General features: G+C 41.6%; 1 protein-coding gene and 1 long non-coding RNA gene across 2 annotated transcripts in view; one reads left to right on the forward strand and one right to left on the reverse strand.

Moving 5' to 3' along the window:
• Positions 1 to 4,099, reverse strand: part of LOC140725922 (uncharacterized) — a 71,415-nt gene extending 67,316 nt beyond the window's left edge. The window contains exons 1-2 of the mRNA XM_073041853.1: positions 3,756 to 4,099; positions 2,987 to 3,393 (exon numbers count right to left, since the gene is read on the reverse strand). Of these exons, the coding sequence (XP_072897954.1) occupies positions 2,987 to 3,393; positions 3,756 to 3,916 (568 nt within the window). The 5' untranslated portion in view covers positions 3,917 to 4,099. The remainder of the gene's footprint in view (positions 1 to 2,986; positions 3,394 to 3,755) is intronic.
• Positions 4,100 to 4,217: 118 nt separating this feature from the next.
• On the forward strand, positions 4,218 to 12,151 carry LOC140725923 (uncharacterized). The gene is made up of 3 exons (XR_012098519.1): positions 4,218 to 4,314; positions 7,918 to 8,024; positions 12,054 to 12,151. It is a non-coding gene; the product is annotated as an uncharacterized lncRNA (long non-coding RNA).
• Positions 12,152 to 18,763: the final 6,612 nt, after the last annotated feature.

Genomic DNA, 18,763 nt, shown 5'->3' on the forward strand with positions numbered 1-18,763 from the left:
TAACAAGGTCTCCCTTCCTCCAACATGGATGCTGCCCTCACCCGCATCTCCTCCATTTCCCGGACAACCACATTCACCCCATCTTCCCACCACCTTACCAGAGATAGGGATCCTCTTGCCTTCACCTACCACCCCATGAGCCTTAACATCCAACACATCATTTTCCACAACCTCCACGACCTTCATCAGGACCCTACCACCAAACTCATCTTTACCTCCCCCAACTCTCTGGTTTCTGTAGTGATTGCACCTTCCATGATTCCTTTGACCATTCGCCCCTCCCCACTAACATACCCCTGCAAGTGACAGAAATGCCAGATCTGCCCATTCACCTTCTTCCTTACCTCCATTCAGGGCTCCAAGCAGCCCTTCCTGGTGCATCTGTTGCAGTTGCCTATTGTATCTAGTGCTCCTGATGTGGCCTCCCCTACACAGGTGAGACCTGACATAAATTGGGGGACTGCTTTATTGATCATCTCCATTCCATTCACCAAAAACAAAACTTCCCAACGGCCGGCCATTTTAATTCCTATCCTCAATACCATTTTGACATGTCGTTCCATGACCTCTTCTTTTGCCATGATGAGACCACTCTCTTCAACTTAATCCACTTACAGCAATTTTTGGGATTTTCCCAGAGGAAGCAAGCAAAGTGTCTGCCTCCGCCCAACATGTGATAGCTTTTTCAACTTTACTGGCTAGGACAGCTATTTTGCTACACTGGAAAGAATCTAACTCGCCCACTGTTTTCTATTGGCTCTCCTCCATCATGTCATGTTTAAGCTTGGAGAAAATTAGAAGCCGGACATTTGATACATCTTTTGATTTTGAACAAGTCTGGTGACCCTTTATTCAATATTTTCACATGATTTAATTTATCTTTATTTATTTATTTTTCTTTGTTCTCTTTGGAGAATATCCTTGTCCATGAAGGTTTGGAGATGACTGGAAGGATGTGTTTTTTTTTCTCTCTTTCTTTTTTAAGTTTATGCTCATTTGGACTGCCCAATCTTTCTTTTTCTCTTTTTTGTTTTAGTTTAGTTAGTGGGGTTTTTCTTTCTCTATCAATAAAATTTCCAATCTTTTTTTTATGATTGCTATGAGGAGTTGTAATTTCTCTCTGACCATTGTATATATAACAGCATAATATATTACCTATTTGAGTTTGATATTATATGCTTTTTGTCTTAATATTGCTGTTTATATGTCTTTTATATTATCTACTTGTTAAACTCCTCTTCTGATTTGTATTTGTATATTCTTTATTTGAAAATCAATAAAAAAGATTGAAAAATGAAATGAAATGAGACCACTCTCAGGGTGGAAGAAAGTCACCTCATATTCAGGTAGCCTCCAACCTGATGGCATGAATGTCAATTTCTCCTTCTGGTGATTTTTCCCCCCTTCTTCTATTCTCTACTCTGGTCTCTTACCTCTTCTCCTCCACAGCTGCTTATCACCTCCCCCGGTGCCTCTCCTTCTCCCTTTCTCCATTGTCCACTCTCCTCTCTTATCAGATTCCATTTTCTCCAGAACTTTACCTTTCCCACCCATCACCTTTACCCATCACCTTCTAGCTAATCCTCTCTCCCCTTCCCCCACCTTTTTATTTTGACATCACCCCCCTTATTTCCCATCCTGAAGAAGGGTATCGGCCTGAAATGTTAACTGTTTGTTCATTTCCATAGACCTGCTGAGTTCCTCCAGTACTTTCTGGGTGTTGTGCTTGATCAGCCATGTTTTTGCCCACTTCCCACGAAGCTTTGTGTAATCAGCAAAGTTGGAAATATTACATTTGGTTTCTCAGCCAATATAAATTGCAAGTATTTGTTCCCCGAAAGAGATCACTGCAGTACCTCACCAGTCACAGCTGTCAACCTGACAAGGCCCTGTTAATTCCCACTTTGTTCCCCGTTATTAAGTAAGCTATGCTAGTAAATTACCCCAGCTCCATGTGCTCTAACATCATTGACCAACCCCTTGCATGGGCCTTATCAAAAACCTTTTGAAAAGCCAAGTTCATCTCATCCAATAACTCTAACTTGTCTAATTTACTAGATACATTCTCAACAAATTCCAAAATTAGTCAAAAGTTATACCTCTTTTATAATCCATGTTTGCTCCACTCAATGATATTATTATTATTTCTGTCCAGGTGAGCTGCATCATACAGCTGTGTGATATGATGACACTGATTGCAGGGATCTGTGTCGACCTGGCAGTTATATTGTCCATGTGTAATGTAATGATCATGTTCTTCTGCTTTGAGAGGAAGCAGCAAGAACAAATTTATAAGTATATTGTAACTCTTGGCCTCCCAAAAGGCCATACAAATGAACTTATTACGTTTGTTTTTAAATAATTTCTTCTCCAACATGCTTCCTGCTCTCACTGTTTACTACCCAAGTGCCTGGGCAGCAAACAAAACCACTTGCCTTTCTGTATCTGACATCTCCCACGCCCTGCGAAGCTCGACGCTGAATGCATCAAAAAATTACAGTCCGAAACCAGTTTTTCTAGACCTTGCAACTGAGAACAAAATACTCCATGTCGTCATGTTTTTTTTTAATGTTCTTAAGTTATATGAAGAGTATGGTTAAGGGGCAGAGACATGCGTTAGTAATCTTTTGTAAGGAACACCAGGTGGGAAGGACATCAGCTCAAACGATACATACAGATCTCATCAAATCTATTTCCTACTATAACATTAAGGACTATCTATGTATATAAACTGCTTTTCCATGGGGTAGAAAATGCAGCTCAATATCTCTGATGATTGCATTGTAAAGCTATCCGATCGACGCTACATCCCTCATCACAGCTGTTTTAAAAATATTAATAGTAGTCACTTTAGCTGTAAATCATTAAAACTTCACTGGATTTTTCACTGGAGTTCAACACGAGCTTTACAAAAGGAAAAAAAAGCCGTGATAGATATGTATCTTTTTAGCTATGGGTGTATTGCAGATTAAAGCTGTTACCTCACCTTGAGATGCTGCCCAGTGTAATGCGTTGTCACCTTGGCTGTCACAGATTTGGAGACTGGCTCCCTTCCCCATTAGGTAACAACAGAGGGCAACGTGTCCGTACTGCGAAGCTACTATCAGTGGAGTGCATCCTTTCTGGTCCCTCTCATCCAACGAAACGCCGGCTTGCAGCAATATGTCTATGAGAGTGATGTGTCCTTTCACAGCTGCCCAATGAATAGGTCGCTGCGCCGGTTCCGAGCGGCTAGGGAGATTCACAGGAAGCCTCAAGTCTGCTAAGTAACTCAGGAGAGATCTGGACCCTGTCAGGGCTGCCCAGTGCGCAAGCGTGTGCCCCTTCTCATCGTACTCACTCAGAACTTGCACGTCTTCTAGTTCTACTAATTTCTGCAGTTCTGTCGGATTTCTACTGAAAAAAAAACATTTCCTTCAACATTTAAAAAAATTAATCTCTGCAATTAATAACTATTCATCAACAATTGCAGGAAAAGTAATTTTAATTCTGGGCATTTAAGTCACTTTCACAGAACGCAGCGTATTGGCCTGTCTTATTTTATACAGAAACTTTCTGAATACCGACTTTTCTCCAAGATCAACTGTACCTCCTTATCATTACACGAAGGACACATCCTAGCGGCCAGGCACAGGGAGAACGAAAGTGAGTTACGGGAAAGGAAAAGAACTGAATTGATAAATGAAGAGGGCCAAACGAAGAAAAAGAAATTTAAGTTTTAAACAAGGAAATGCAACGAGCTGTGTAGTACTCACCCCTTTACCAGCGCAGGGACGGTATTCTGCCAGCAGTATCCGGCTTCCAGTTCTTGAGCGCCGGCAGCAACTTGTGCTTTGCTGCCGCTCTGGGCTTCCCGGCACTGTTGCAGCTCAGCTTTGAGACTGTACTGAAAGGCAGGTCGGGGAGCCATCACCATGTCTGGAACTGAACTTGTCCTAGGTGTGCTCCCACTGATTACTCAGGCCGGCTCCGCCTCCTTTTGCTCTCACTGCACCGCTTCATGTACTCAGTGTCCCCAAGTGTCTTCGCTTTGAAATCACACTTCGCCAGTCAGTTGCACCATGAAACTTCAAAATAAGTGGATGCTGGCGGCCCGAAACCATTGTATAAGGTACACCAGGAGAGCTGATTTAAATCTTTGAAAGCAATGTGCTGTGTTTAGATTAATATTGACAGGTACTGGAATAGATAATTGTTCCTTCATTTTCGGCAGCAGAAGCCTGGGGAGGGCAACGGGAGCCGCCCACTTCCGGTGATGGGAAGTTTCACAATCGGCAATGCAATGGACTCAACTCTTCAGCCCCAAGTATTTAAGTAGGTTGCATCAACCAAAGAAATTGGGACATTGAAACCGACGGTGCTTTTTTATGTCTATGAATTATCCAGTCTACGTCTGTCTCTCTCAATATTGCTCTTTTTATATCAGGGAGTTTTGTGTTCTCTAAAATAAGGCTTGCAATCTTTCTTTTTACCACATGGACCAATAGCAGGGAACCCCTGGAAGGAAAGAAGATGACTTTGAAGATTGGATATTATCATTACAAGAGAGAACCATAGAATTATACAGCAAAGAAATTGAACCTTTTGGCCCACCTCATCCATGCCCACCAAGGTGCCTTTCTAGGCTAATTCCATTGACCTCCAGTAGGCCCATAAGGTAGAGGGGACGTGGAGCAAATTTTTCCAAATGTGAAAGAGTCTAGGACAAGAGGGGACAGTTTCAGAGTACAAGGATGTCCCATTAGAACAGAGATGAGGAGGAAATTCTTCAGCCAGAGGGTGGTGAATCTGGGGAATTCATTCTGTGGATAGTTGTGGAGACCAAGTTTTTGGATATATTTAATATTGAAGAAGAATTAAGGAAAAGAAGGTGAGGATGATTGGGTCACATGCTGCGTAAGCTTTGTGCCACCAGACGTGTGCTAAAGTGGAATCCTCAGGGAAAGCAGAAGAGAGGCCGGCCTAAAGAACGCCAGGCAACGCCATATTTAAGCTGATACCAAGAAGATGGGTTACACTGATGCCAAGGGGTAACTTAAAAGACTGGTCCAGGACATAGGACTTGCTGTCATTGGCCGATGCCCCGGTAGGAGTGATGGGCTTAACTAACAGATTAATTTGATAGGATCTTGATCTGTAAGGGTATCAAAAGTTACAGGGATAAGGCAGGAGAATGGAGTTAAAGGGGATAATAAATCAGCCATAATGGAATAGTAGAACAGACTGATGGACTGAATGGCTTAATTCTGCTCCTGTGTCATAAAGTCTCATGAATTTTCTGTCCAACTACTTGTCCAAATGCCTTTGAAACATTGTAATTGTATCCACTTCACTATCTCCTCTGGTAGCTGGTTCCAGACATTCACTGCCTTCTGTGTGGAGATTCAAAGGGGACTTGAGGGGCAAGTTGTCACACAGAGGGTGGCAGGTATATGAAAAGAGCCGCTGGAGGAAGTCATGGAGACAGGGACAAATATAACATTTAAGGGACATTTAGGCAGGTAAATCATTCTGGTGATAATTTCTGCAGGAAATTGCATCAATTGTGAAATTGTTCTGGGCACCTTTAGGTATCGATCACATTCAGATGTCTGACATTTTCCTGATATCTGGCACACACTCAAATGTGCAGTCTATGTTTTTGCTCATTCCACCATGAAATAGAGCTTAGAACTTGAACAAGTGCACTTGAAGAGTTTTGAGAAGGGCCCATGACTGTGCAGAAAGCCCATTCATTATTTTAGGTCATATGGAGGAGGTGGAGGACACAGCTGATTTTTCATTGCCTTGGAGGCCTGTGGAAGATGCAAGTGACAAAGTGACGAAGTACGAAAATAGGCTACATACATTGTATATGGTGTGGATAGAATAATAGTTTGTGTGTGTGTGATGTACAATATTTGTATTAGTGTGCTTTTATGAGGTAGCTGTGGTTTTAGTGGGATCCTCGTGGAAACTGTATAAATTTCTCTTTAGCATTTTTTTTCTGGGTGTAAACTATCCTAACATGATTTTCCACTGGATTTTGACCAATTTTATGTAACGTTGGAGGGGATCTTGTTTAACACCAGCACCTAAGCAATGATATTTTAGCACATTTATTCCAGAGATGAGGGTGGTGTCTTATGAAAAGTGATTAAGTAATCTTGGTCTAGACGCACTTTAATTGAATCTCTTTGGGTATTCAACATTCTGAAATGGATTGACAGAGAGAATGCTTGAGAGACTGTTTTCTCACAATGGAGAACCTGGTGCTGAGGAATGGTCAATAAGTGTCTAGCATTTGGGACAGGGAAAAGGAGATTATTTTTAATGAGGAGAGTTGAACATCTTTGGAATTCTTTAATGGATTTTCAGCCATTGAATGTAATCAACATTGGAATATAGAAGCAAGAGTCAGAACCTCAAGGTAAGGAGAGTCTTCAGGACATTGATGAAAATAAATCTCTTCATCCATTGGGTACGAAATCTTTGGAATTCTCTGCTGATTAAGGCTATGGAGGCTCAGTTAGAACATAGAATAGTACAGCACATTACAGGCCCTTCAGCCCACAACGTTGTGCCGACCCTCAAACCCTGCCTCTCATATAACCCCCACCTTAAATTCCTCCATATACCTGTCTAGTAGTCTCTTAAACTTCACCAGTGTATCTGCCTCCACCACTGACTCAGGCAGTGCATTCCACACACCAACCACTCTGAGTGAAAAACCTTCCTCTAATATCCCCCTTGAACTTCCCTCCCCTTACCTTAAAGCCATGTCCTCTTGTACTGAGCAGTGGTGCCCAGGGGAAGAGGCGCTGGCTGTCCACTCTGTCTATTCCTCTTAAAATCTTGTACACCTCTATCATGTCTCCTCTCATCCTCCTCTCCAAAGAGTAAAGCCCTAGCTCCCTTAATCTCTGATCATAATCCATACTCTCTAAACCAGGCAGCATCCTGGTAAATCTCCTCTGTACCCTTTCCAATGCTTCCACATCCTTCCTATACTGAGGTGACCAATTGCTAAGTGTAAATTCAATTCAGCAATTTATATGATTTTGATATTAAAAGAATCAAGTAACACAGGTTAGTGTTGGAAAGTAGGCAGAAGTAAAAGGTTACTATGAGTGGTGAACCAGGTAAGAGGACCAATTGACCTACTGTAAGTGATTAATGAATATTGTGATTAGGCAGGACAGTGGATTTGTGGCACAGGGATATCCATGATCTAATTGAATGATAGAGCAGACCTGAGGAACCCAGTGACTAATTGTTTATAAAAGATTGAGTGCTGAGTTGATAGAGATGCTTTGAAATTGTCAAGGAATGAACAGAACAAACAGAAATACATTGTTTCTAGTCAAAGCAGTACTGAGAACAAGGAGATATAAACACAAATGACAGAATGGTTTGGAGATGATGGAATAGGCAACAGGGATCAATGATCAAAGCAGCAACCACATTTAACGTTTCAGATATGGTTAAGTCAATGGGAAGGCCAATGAAAGGGTATAAAAATAGAGCAAGCACATGGAACTAGAGCTGTTGCCTGAGTAAAAGATAAAGAGCACAATAATTTGGAAGGAAGGGTGTCTTTTCAAGCTGTAAGGCTTATGTAAATCAATGTAATTGTATTTTATTAGGGATGCAAGAACAGAATAGTCATGTTTTATAAGATATTGCAGAAAATACATTGCTGATCATGTCATAAAAATGGAACTTACAAGTTAGGTCCATGATCTTATATTAGAGATGGGAGAGGTTCATTATTTAATAACTTATGATGAACTATGAAGAGGGAAGGAAAGGAAGGGGAAGGAGTAAAGGAAGGTCACTGGGCGGAGCTAAAAATGGTGCCAGAGAGCGACATCTCCCAGATCACCACTGAAACAATTAAATTCTTCCTATTCTAATGCCTCTATTTTCTTTTTCAAGGTGGCTGTGGTCTTATCAGGATCTTTGATCCACAGTGGCACTCAAAATTGTGGTTCTGCATGGCGGACTGTTTCCGTTCTTGAAGCTCACCAATCAGCCGCATTTTGGTATGTCCAGGTTTGGCCTGAAATCGGGTGATTTCAGAACCTTGTGTGGCCCTGTGGACGTGAATTCTCAGCAGTGTAGCGAAAGCCGGAGGCTGTTGGAGGCCTCTGCACTCAGAGCTGGGTGCTCCCTCTCTCTCCCCTTCTCTCAGTGGTGAGGGAGAGTTTGCTGCCGATTCTCGAGTTGGGGAACCTGAAATAAAAATCAACATCTCAGAATGATTAATATTGAAATCACAACTGTTTGCCTCCCCTTTGCTATGGAAGGAGCGATAGCTGTCCCTCACTTGTTAGTGAGAGAGAGCGCATGTGGGATGTTGAAATGTTGGAGTGAACAGTTAGTTTTTGATGCACTGTAGATCATGGTCTCTCTTTGAGGGCTTTGCTGTTGCTTGCATAGTGAGTGGTGGGAATGCTGGTGCTTTGTGCTAGAAAAAGTGGAGGGAGGAGGGGGTTGATGCTTCTTGTGCATGGGAGTGGTAGGGGGCTTTGGGGTTCTTATGTTTTTTCTGTTATTCATTCTTTGGGGGTTTTCTTCTGTTTCAAGAATTTCTGTGGAGAGTGAGAATTTCAGGTTGTATATATATATTCTCTGATATTAAGACCATAAGAATTAGGCCATTTGGCCCATCGAGTCTGCTCTGCCATTTCATCATGGCTGATCCAATTTTCCTCTCAGCCCCAATCTCCTGCGTTCTCCCCTATCCCTTCAAGCCTTGACCAATCAAGAATCTATCCACCTTAAATATATATACATACTTGTCCTCCACAGCTGCCTGTCACAATGAATTGCACAGATTCACCACTCTCTGGCTTAAGAAATTCCTCCTCATCTCCATTCTAAAAGGATGCCCCTCTATTCTGAGGCTGTGTCCTCTGGTCTCAGACTCTCCTACCACAGAAACTGTCTTCTCCACATTCACTCTATCAAGGCCTTTCATCATTCGATAGGTTTCAATGAGTTCACCCCTCATTCTTCTGAATTCCATTGAATACAGACCCGGAGCCATCAAATGCTGTTCACATGACAAGCCATTCAAACCTGGAATCATTTTCATGAGCCTCCTTTGAACCCTCTCCAGTTTCAGCACAACCTTTCTAAGATAAGGGGCCCAAAAACTGTTCTGAATACTCCAAGTACAGCCTCATCAGTGCTTTATAAAGTTTCAATATTGCATTCTTGCTTTTATATTCTAGTCCTCTTGAAATAAATGCTAACATTGCATTTGTCTTCCTCGCCACAGACTTGACCTGCAAACTATCCTTTAGGGAATCCTCCACGAGGACTCCCAAGTCTCTTTGTGACTTATCTTTTTTTGTATTTTCTTTCCATTTAGAAAATAGTCAACACTTACATTTGTTCTACCAAAGTGCATGACACTGTATTCCATCTGCCACTTCTTTGCCCATTCTTCTAATCTTCCCAAGTCCTGTAGCCTCTCAACATTTTTAAAACTATCTAACCCTCCACCTTTCTTCATCTTGTCTGCAAACTTTGCAACAAAAGCATCAATTCAACAAAGCTATCAATTCCATCATCCAAATCATTAACATATAACAAAAAGAATTGGTCCCAACATGGACCCTTGAGGAGCAACACTAATCACTGGCGGCCAACCAAAAAAGGCTCCTTTTACTCCCACTCTTTGCCTCCTGCCAGTCAGCCACTACTTTATCTTTGCTAGAATCTTTCCTATAATACCTTGGGTTTATAGCTTGTTAAGCAGCCTCATGTGTGACACCTTGTCAAAAGCCTACTGGAAATCCAAATACACAACATCAACTGATTCTCCTCTGTCTATCCTGCTTGTTATTTCTTCAATGAATTCCAACAGATATGTCAGGCAAGATTTTCCCTTGAGGAAACCATGTTGACTATATGGTCTATTTTATAATGTGCCTTCAAGTACCCTGAAATCTCATCCTTGATAATCGACTCCAACATCTTCCCAACCACTGAGTTCAGACTAACTGACCTATAATTTTCTTTTTTCTGCCTCTCTCCTTTCTTGAAGAGTGGAGTGACATATGCAATTTTTTGGTCTTTTGGAACCATTCCAGAATCTAGTGATTCTTGAAAGATCATTACTAATGCCTCTGCAATCTCTTCAGCTGCCTCCTTCAGAACCCTGGGGTGTACACCATCTGGTCCAGATGACGTATCTTCCTTCAGACCTTTCAGCACTATCATTCCGATTCCCATCCCCCTGCCAAATTAGTATAAACCCACCCAAATAACTCTAGCCAACCTGCCTGCAAGCATACTGGACCCCCTCGGGCTCAGGTGTAACCTGTCCCTTTTGTACAGGTCATACCTTCCCCAGAAGAGATCCCAATGATCCAGAAATCTGAAACCCTGCTCCCCGCACTAGTTCCTCAGCCACACATTCACCTGCCAAATCATCCTATTCTTACCCTCAATGGCACATGGCACAGGCAGCAACCCAGAGATTACTACCCTGGAAGATCTGTTTCTCAGCTTTCTACCTAGCTCCCTAAAATCTCTCTTCAGAACCTCCTCAGCTTGTCTACCTATGTCATTGGTGCCAATATACACCAAGAATTCTGGCTGCTCACCCTCAAGAATGCCATGGACCTGGTCCAAGACATCCCTGATCCTGGCACCAGGGAGGCAACATACCATCCGGGTGTCTCTATCTCATCCACAGAATTTCAGCTCTGTTACTCTGACTATGGAATGTCCAATCAACACTACAGTTCTCTTCACCTCTCTGCTCTTCTGAGCCACAGCACCAGACTCAGTGCCAGAGACCTGGTCAGTATGTTATCCTTGTCAATACTATCTAAAGTTGTATACTTATTATTGAGGGGAATGGCCACAGGTGTACTCTGAACTAGCTATGCATTTCTCCTGTAGTCACCCAGTTCCCTGTAGCTCCTGTCCATCACCTCCTTACTCTCCTGAATGAGACAAAGGTCATTGAGCTACAACTCCAGTTCCTTAACTCATTCTCTCAGGAGCGGCAACTCTGTTCACCTGGTGCAGATATGTCTATCTTGGAGACCAGAGGTCTCCTGACTTCCCACATCCCACATAGAGTACAGAACACTGTTCCTAGAGCAATTCTTACTACTACTATGCCTGAACAGATGAGAAATGAACAAATAAGGATAGAGAGAGTTACTTACAAGACAATGTACCTCACCCAAGCTAGATGAGCCAAAGCCACTCTAAACACTGGGATACTCCAAAGGAATGGCCTCTCCACTTGTACCTGAGCGATTTTTATTGGCCCTTTCTAATGAATCCCTCTTGCCAATTGGTCACTCCTCAACTCAGGGAAAAACTGTAGTGAAACTCTGCCTTCAAAATCGCAATCACTCTCCTGATTAAAAAGTAGCTCTTTTCACACACCCCTGGTGTGGATTGTTCAACTCAGAGAAAACTGACTTGAACTTCTGCTTATTAAATCTTGGATGCAGACTTGACTGAAAGTTAGCTCTTTTTACACACTGCATTTAATAATTCCACATTAAGTGGAACTATTGAACTATTATAGGAGAGATTAAACAGTGAGATGTCTGACAGTGCAGGGCAAAAGTGGTTGATAAAGGGATGGGTATAGAAACTAAAGATGCGTACAGAAGAGCTCTAAATGGGAATGATATCAACAGCAGTCCATGAAAATGGGAGCAGTGTTATGATAAGTACTTGCTCTGGAAGCCTTGTGAAATGCTGAATTAAAAGATTCATTGGTGCTTTGTGAAGTTTATAACAGTTTAGGTATCAGGAACAGAGAGGTCAGAGTGAGATAGAAATTTTATCAAAAGGCAAGCTAGCTCAAGCTCAGCCACATATAGAGTGATGAGGTCCTACACATTGGAATGTCTGGTGGTGAAATTGCATGGGATGCTGCTATAGAAAAGGGAGGAAGTACTGGGAGTGATGAAATAGAGAAATTATACCATTTGAGTGTTAAAAGGGGAAGAGAAGACAAGATATATTTAGTGACATCATTGTATTAAATATGGTGAAAATGTTAAAAACAAACTTTGTTTTCTTGCTTGCAGGAAAAGTGCTCCATTGTTGGTGACTTCAGAATGGCAAAAAGGAAGCCCTTCATGAACTGGTTTTGATGAGAGGCTGTATGAGGCACAGTGAAAAACTATAATAAACCCATTTACCACACATCCTGTTCTGCATTCACATCGGGGTTATCCCACCAATGATAACTGGAGTGGAGCTCATGTAAGCTCTGGCCCTCTGTGGAAAGGCCTCCTTGACTGTCTTTTCCTTCTGACCTATCTGCCCAGTGACACAGCTCTGGCTCTGTAGGTTGCAAAGTGTCCTTAGCTCCCAGTTTCAAATAAAAATAATCTCTTACTCAGTAACCGCCTGCTTTCTAGGTGGAAAGTTGTAGATTAGCAGTTGTACAATGGCGAGCAACATGATGAGTCAGGCTTGTGCCTCACTCAGTGCTCCTTTCCAGGAGGGACATGTTAGTCATATTAACCTGTGCAACCAATCATTATGTAACAGTTGCTAGCTGATCTCTCAGTTAAGAACTCTCAAAATTTTAGAGGCTTGGTGTAAGATCACACTTCCATCATCAAGACTCTGGTCTTCACTGAACTTCCCAGCAACACATCTGATGAGAGGATATTAGGTTTGATAAGACACAGCAATGTTCTAAGAATGCAAATTGACTGTCCTTTCTCTGGGTGACAGCATTCCTATTCTCACACTGCTGCTGAACCAGTGGTCTTGATGTTGCCTGACAGTTGCTTCACATAGACTGCTGCCACTAATGGCAAGGTAGTACAGTTGCTTCACATAGACTGCTGCCACTAATGGCAAGGTAGTACAGTTGCTTCACATAGACTGCTGCCACTAATGGCAAGGTAGTACAGTTGCTTCACATAGACTGCTGCCACTAATGGCAAGGTAGTACAGTTGCTTCACATAGACTGCTGCCACTAATGGCAAGGTAGTACAGTTGCTTCACATAGACTGCTGCCACTAATGGCAAGGTAGTACAGTTGCTTCACATAGACTGCTGCCACTAATGGCAAGGTAGTACAGTTGCTTCACATAGACTGCTGCCACTAATGGCAAGGTAGTACAGTTGCTTCACATAGACTGCTGCCACTAATGGCAAGGTAGTACAGTTGCTTCACATAGACTGCTGCCACTAATGGCAAGGTAGTACAGTTGCTTCACATAGACTGCTGCCACTAATGGCAAGGTAGTACAGTTGCTTCACATAGACTGCTGCCACTAATGGCAAGGTAGTACAGTTGCTTCACATAGACTGCTGCCACTAATGGCAAGGTAGTACAGTTGCTTCACATAGACTGCTGCCACTAATGGCAAGGTAGTACAGTTGCTTCACATAGACTGCTGCCACTAATGGCAAGGTAGTACAGTTGCTTCACATAGACTGCTGCCACTAATGGCAAGGTAGTACAGTTGCTTCACATAGACTGCTGCCACTAATGGCAAGGTAGTACAGTTGCTTCACATAGACTGCTGCCACTAATGGCAAGGTAGTACAGTTGCTTCACATAGACTGCTGCCACTAATGGCAAGGTAGTACAGTTGCTTCACATAGACTGCTGCCACTAATGGCAAGGTAGTACAGTTGCTTCACATAGACTGCTGCCACTAATGGCAAGGTAGTACAGTTGCTTCACATAGACTGCTGCCACTAATGGCAAGGTAGTACAGTTGCTTCACATAGACTGCTGCCACTAATGGCAAGGTAGTACAGTTGCTTCACATAGACTGCTGCCACTAATGGCAAGGTAGTACAGTTGCTTCACATAGACTGCTGCCACTAATGGCAAGGTAGTACAGTTGCTTCACATAGACTGCTGCCACTAATGGCAAGGTAGTACAGTTGCTTCACATAGACTGCTGCCACTAATGGCAAGGTAGTACAGTTGCTTCACAGAGTCTGCTGCCACTAATGGCAAGGTAGTACAGTTGCTTCACAGAGTCTGCTGCCACTAATGGCAAGGTAGTACAGTTGCTTCACATAGACTGCTGCCACTAATGGCAAGGTAGTATAGTTCAAAGGCAGCATTTCCCACAGATTGGTTGGACATTTATGAATGAAGCCCCTTGATATTCCAGTACAGCTCGGGTCTCTGCAGTGGAGCCCTCCAGATGAAGTGCGTACAGTCTACCACAACAGGAAGCAGACAATGAGACAATGCTGGTGAAGCTCTGCGAATGCAATGCTGGCTTCTTTCAGAGTTTAATTCATCTCTTCTCGAGTGTTTGTCTGTCACCTTCCTAATGTAGTATTCGCAGCAAAGTGGGACACCTTGTTAAAATTACATCTCAGAATTAGGGGCAATCAGGAATTTAAATTTGACTTTTTTTTTGGAGGCAGGATGCAGCCAGAATTTGTACAAATCTAAAATGTACATAGGTGCTTATGCAAGGTTCCTTAATGCGCTTAATGCAGAGACAGGATATGTTATTTGCTTCTACTCACCCAGTCTCATATCCAGAGCTTTGAATGACCCAAAATTTACAAATCACAATCTTCTACATGAGTCAATAGATGAATTGAGTCTATACTGTGTGCTACATCTGGGATATCACTCCTCTGAGAGGAGGAACTCTCTGCTATCGTTTGTGCGCACAAACACCTGCTCTTTTGGCTCTCCTGCTGGACGTTACCTCCTGGCCAGTGCCCTTCTGCAGTCATTATCCCTTCTGGCAGGTCGTTGAAACTGGCAGTACAACTCCCCCCACTCCCTCTGTAACAAATTGAGGGCCCAGAAGAACTACTGACTACTCAGGCACAGGAAAGAAATGATAAGTAAAGGTGTAAGTAGGAGCCATAATCCAAATCCAGCCACTTTCTGAGGCTTTGACTGAATGTTACCTCCAAGCACAAATATTTGTTTCCCACTAGCAGCTCAGACTGCAGATGCTTCAAGATCCATTTAATTCTATACTGACTGTCCATGTGTGTCTGTGTATAATTGTGTGTGTGTGTATGTATTGGGGGCTGGTGCGGTTGGAAGTGGACAATGAGTGTGGGGTAGGATTGTTCACTCCTTTTGAAGCTAGGTGTCATGTGGTTGATACATGGTATTAGCTGGATCATCTTGGACAAGTTTTGCAGAGGTGAGATCACATCAGTGTTATATGAAGATGGACTGCAGTCAGGTGCATAATTTACAAGGACCACTGCTGCTTTATGAAGTTGGAGCCAAACTGAGCATCAGGAAATTGAGTCTAATTTTGCTGCTAATATCTTTCCAATGAGGAAAATATAATTTTAGCCCTATCTTTTGATTTCTATCTCAACTATTTCTTTATGGCTATGGCTATTCTCAATTACTGGACCTCCTGTTTCTGCCAGAACCTCTTCTAAGCCATCCATGGCATGTTCTAATAAAAAAAATAAAAATTTATTACAGCAATAAATTCATTAAAGACACGATTCACTTACTCGAATGCAATCATCATGAAATTTAAGAATGACTTATTTTGGCTACTTTAATGCTAACAGATTTCCCTTTATAGATAGATAATTTATTGATCCCAAGGGAAATTACCGTGTCACAGTAGCAATACAAGTACACAAGTATAAATATTAGAAGAGAAGTAGAAAGAATAAAATATGTTGCCACGAACAATCTAACAGGAGGGGCTCACCTCCCCGGCTGTAGGTGGACTCATTATGGAGCCTAACGGCCAAGGGTAAGAATGACCTCATGTAGTGCTCTTTGGAGCTGTGCAGTTGTCTTAGTTTATTACTAAAAGTGTTCCTCTGTTCATCCAAGGTGGCGTGCAGAGGGTGAGAAATATTGTCCAGAAATGCCAGAATTTTCAATTGGGACCGTTGTTCTACCACAGCCCCCAGTGTGTCCATTTTGTTGCCCATAACAGAGCCAGCCTTTCTAATCAGTTTATTGAGGATTTTGGCATCTCTTGTGTTGATGCCATTGCCCCAGCACACCACCGCATCAGAATCAGAATCAGGTTTATTATCACTGGCACGTGATGTGAAATTTGTTAACTTCGCAGCAGCAGTTCAATGCAATACATAATCTAGCACAGAGGGAAAAAAATAATAAATAAAATAAAACAATAATAAATAAACAAGTAAATCAATTACGTATATTGAATAGATGATTAAAAATGTGCAAAAAACAGAAACACTGTATATTTTAAAAAAAAGTGAGGTAGTGTCCAAAGATTCAAAGTCCATTCAGGAATCGGATGGCAGAGGGGAAGAAGCTGTTCCTGAATCGCTGAGTGTGTACCTTCACGCTTCTGTATCTTCTTCCTGATGGTAACAGTGAAAAAAGGGTATGCCCTGGGTGCTGGAGGTCCTTAATAATGGACGCTGCCTTTCTGAGGCACCGCTCCCTAAAGATGTCCTGGGTACTTTGTACGCTGGTACCCAAGATGGAGCTGACAAGATTTATAACCTTCTGCAGCTTCTTTCAGTCCTGTGCAGTAGCCCCTCCATACCAGACAGTGATGCAGACTGTCAGAATGCTCTCCATGGTACAACTATAGATGTTTTTGAGTGTATTTGTTAACATGCCAAATTGCTTCAAACTCCTAAAAAAGTATAATCGCTGTCTTGCCTTCTTTATGACTACATCAATGTGTTGGGACCAGGTTAGATCCTCAGTGATTTTGACACCCAGGAACTTGAAGCTGCCCACTCTCTCCACTTCTGATCCCCCTATGAGGATAGAAGAGCCTATGCTCTATGCTATGAGCATAGAAGATTGTATTCTAGAAATTCTTTGAGTGATCTGATCAGATGATAGATTTCATACAAAATTGAATTACATAAGCAAATGATTAATATTTACATGGTGATCACAAAATGTATTTCAGGACTTGCTTGTTAATATTCTCAACATTCTGTTGGATATATTGAAGTCTTGTAACTATGGGTGCACATGCATTTTATTACATGTTCATATAAATAAAATGATGTCAATAGCTTAGCATTTGCATGCAACTAGTTATGTGATAGCTTAAAATTGCCATTCCATTCAAGATAACTAGTTCTCAACATTCAGCACTGAGCTCTTTGAAGGTTATTACTAATGTGGGCTTTCTATATTCAGAAAGGTCTTATTCACAAATAAGAAAGACATTCAATTCAATTTCTGAAAATAAATCATCACATTGTCACCTATTTTACTTATTTCAATACCATACTGCTGATAGATATGGCACTCATTATGTTAGGGAATACGTCTTGTTCTGTCAAATACTATGAGTGAGAGCAAGGTCAAGGGTATAAATCTGTTACAGGAATTACTGGAATTCACTGGATGAATTACCTCTTTGACAAGGAGCCAATTAAGTTAAAAATCGAGAATAGATATTTGGGTTACAAATGGTCTTGTTATAAGATATATGGAGACCAGTATAACTAATTATACAGTGAGAAATGTGGATCTCACCACTTGCTTTAATATTACAATTTTAAGTATTTTGCTTGTTTTCTATCTAATCAATGATAATAAACAAAAGGTGTACTATTACCTTTACCTAACCTAAAACTGTTGGTGAACGGCATAGAGACAGTTCTTTGGAAACTGGCGACAAGACTCGAAGTAGCTGTAGCCTGATATTCTATGGCCAAAATATGTAATCTCGACTCTCTTTGTCTGTCCTTCAGACTGGATTTCAGCAAATGAAAAATGCTGTTGTGGTGCCTTAATGGGGAGGGGATAGGTTTTATTACCATACTATTAGAAAGTTGTTTGGGTTTACATACTAATTGGATTCCAAAATTGCCTTTATACAGTTAGTAAATAATAATTATGAGGTAATTTATATCTAATTTTAACTGTTAAAAGGCAGCATGTTCTATGGAATGACAGTAGCCAGGTTTACAGTTAAGGACCATAGTAAGGTACTGAAAATACTGTACATGATATTCTAATATTCTTCCCCATGTTACATTATTAAATACACTTAACAACTTAAAAAAATATTAAATGTATTAAACCTCATGGAAAAGAATGACAAATCAAAATGTTAAGTACCGGGTATTCATTGATAACTATACTTAGAGGCCTAAAATTTAGTGTCTCAAACTGTATTTTGTGAAATTATTGGAAAGAGTTAAAGAAGAACTAGCTTAATTATCCCAGCAGTACTAAAAATAATGAAAGGGTACCATTGAAATGAGTTGTTACGTTTAATGCACTTGGCTGGCTAATTTGAGGCTGATTTCCCAAACTATTGTAGATTCTAATTCATGTATGATGTGTCTTGAGTTCTTCAGGTTGCTTCTACTTTTGTTGCTAGTTTGGGTGATTTTGAATTGGGGCAGCCTACAGATAACAAACACTGAGTTGAGCTGAATATGCCTTTTGATTTTGTATTTTATATTCTGTGTTTTCGCTTTTTTTGTTGCTAATTGCGTGGTTTATATTTTTTTACGAGTGGGGAGGAGGGGTTGATGTTTCTTTCCTTGAACGGGTTCCATGGTTCTTCTTTGTTTCGTGGCGGTCTGTGAGGTAGACAAATGTCAGAGTTGTATGCTGCATACATCTGGTCTGAGGCCTCCGTCGATCAGGGTTGACCATGGATATTGCGTCCGAGCTGTCTGGATACGCAATCCTGGCCAATACGATACTTTGCCCCTGTAGCAAGCTCCCCCTTTCCATGTATCTGATGAACCCAAAGGAACGGCAGTGACTGATACAGTTTGGTACCAGCAGCATCGCAGGAGTTGCCAGTCAGCATTGAACTCAATGTAGGACTGCCTTAGGGACTC

This window comes from Hemitrygon akajei, chromosome 4 (assembly GCF_048418815.1).
Source record: "Hemitrygon akajei chromosome 4, sHemAka1.3, whole genome shotgun sequence".
NCBI lineage: Eukaryota > Metazoa > Chordata > Chondrichthyes > Myliobatiformes > Dasyatidae > Hemitrygon > Hemitrygon akajei.